Source organism: Plasmopara halstedii, assembly GCF_900000015.1.
Source record: "Plasmopara halstedii genome assembly, contig: Scaffold_82, whole genome shotgun sequence".
Lineage (NCBI taxonomy): Eukaryota > Oomycota > Peronosporomycetes > Peronosporales > Peronosporaceae > Plasmopara > Plasmopara halstedii.
The window spans coordinates 1-353 of NW_020187003.1; the positions used below are offsets into that span (position 1 = coordinate 1).

General features: G+C 43.6%; 1 protein-coding gene across 1 annotated transcript; it reads right to left on the bottom strand.

The window, feature by feature from the left end:
• Positions 1 to 19: 19 nt before the first annotated feature.
• Positions 20 to 254, bottom strand: PHALS_14476 (uncharacterized protein; the record flags this gene model as incomplete). The annotated part of the gene is made up of 2 exons (XM_024726892.1): positions 20 to 130; positions 192 to 254. 2 exons carry the CDS (start codon positions 252 to 254, stop codon positions 20 to 22), a joined length of 174 nt encoding a protein of 57 aa, XP_024572051.1.
• Between the last annotated feature and the right edge of the window lie 99 nt (positions 255 to 353).

A 353-nucleotide genomic window follows, 5' to 3' on the forward strand; every position in this document is an offset into this window, starting at 1 on the left:
CAACAAGCGCATCTCATTCTCATTCCTGACTGTTTCGTATGTTCCCATGTATGCTCCGCTTCCTGGTGCGTACATACAATCTCAACCGGTAGTGACGATAGATATCCTTTGCAAAGTGCAGTGTCTTTGTCTAGATATGACAATAATTTGACTGCCATCGGTATATGGAAACAAAAGTCCTCCATTCATACCGAAAGAACACTGATGCCACGACCGCTAGCAACACCGCCGTGACCAATGCGAGTAGAAATCATAAAGAGTGGACGCCAAAACAAAAGAGCGCTGCAAACTATTGCTTCCGTCTCAAATCAAAAGCCTCAGTAAATGTAGTATGCTAAAGTAGTACGACATTG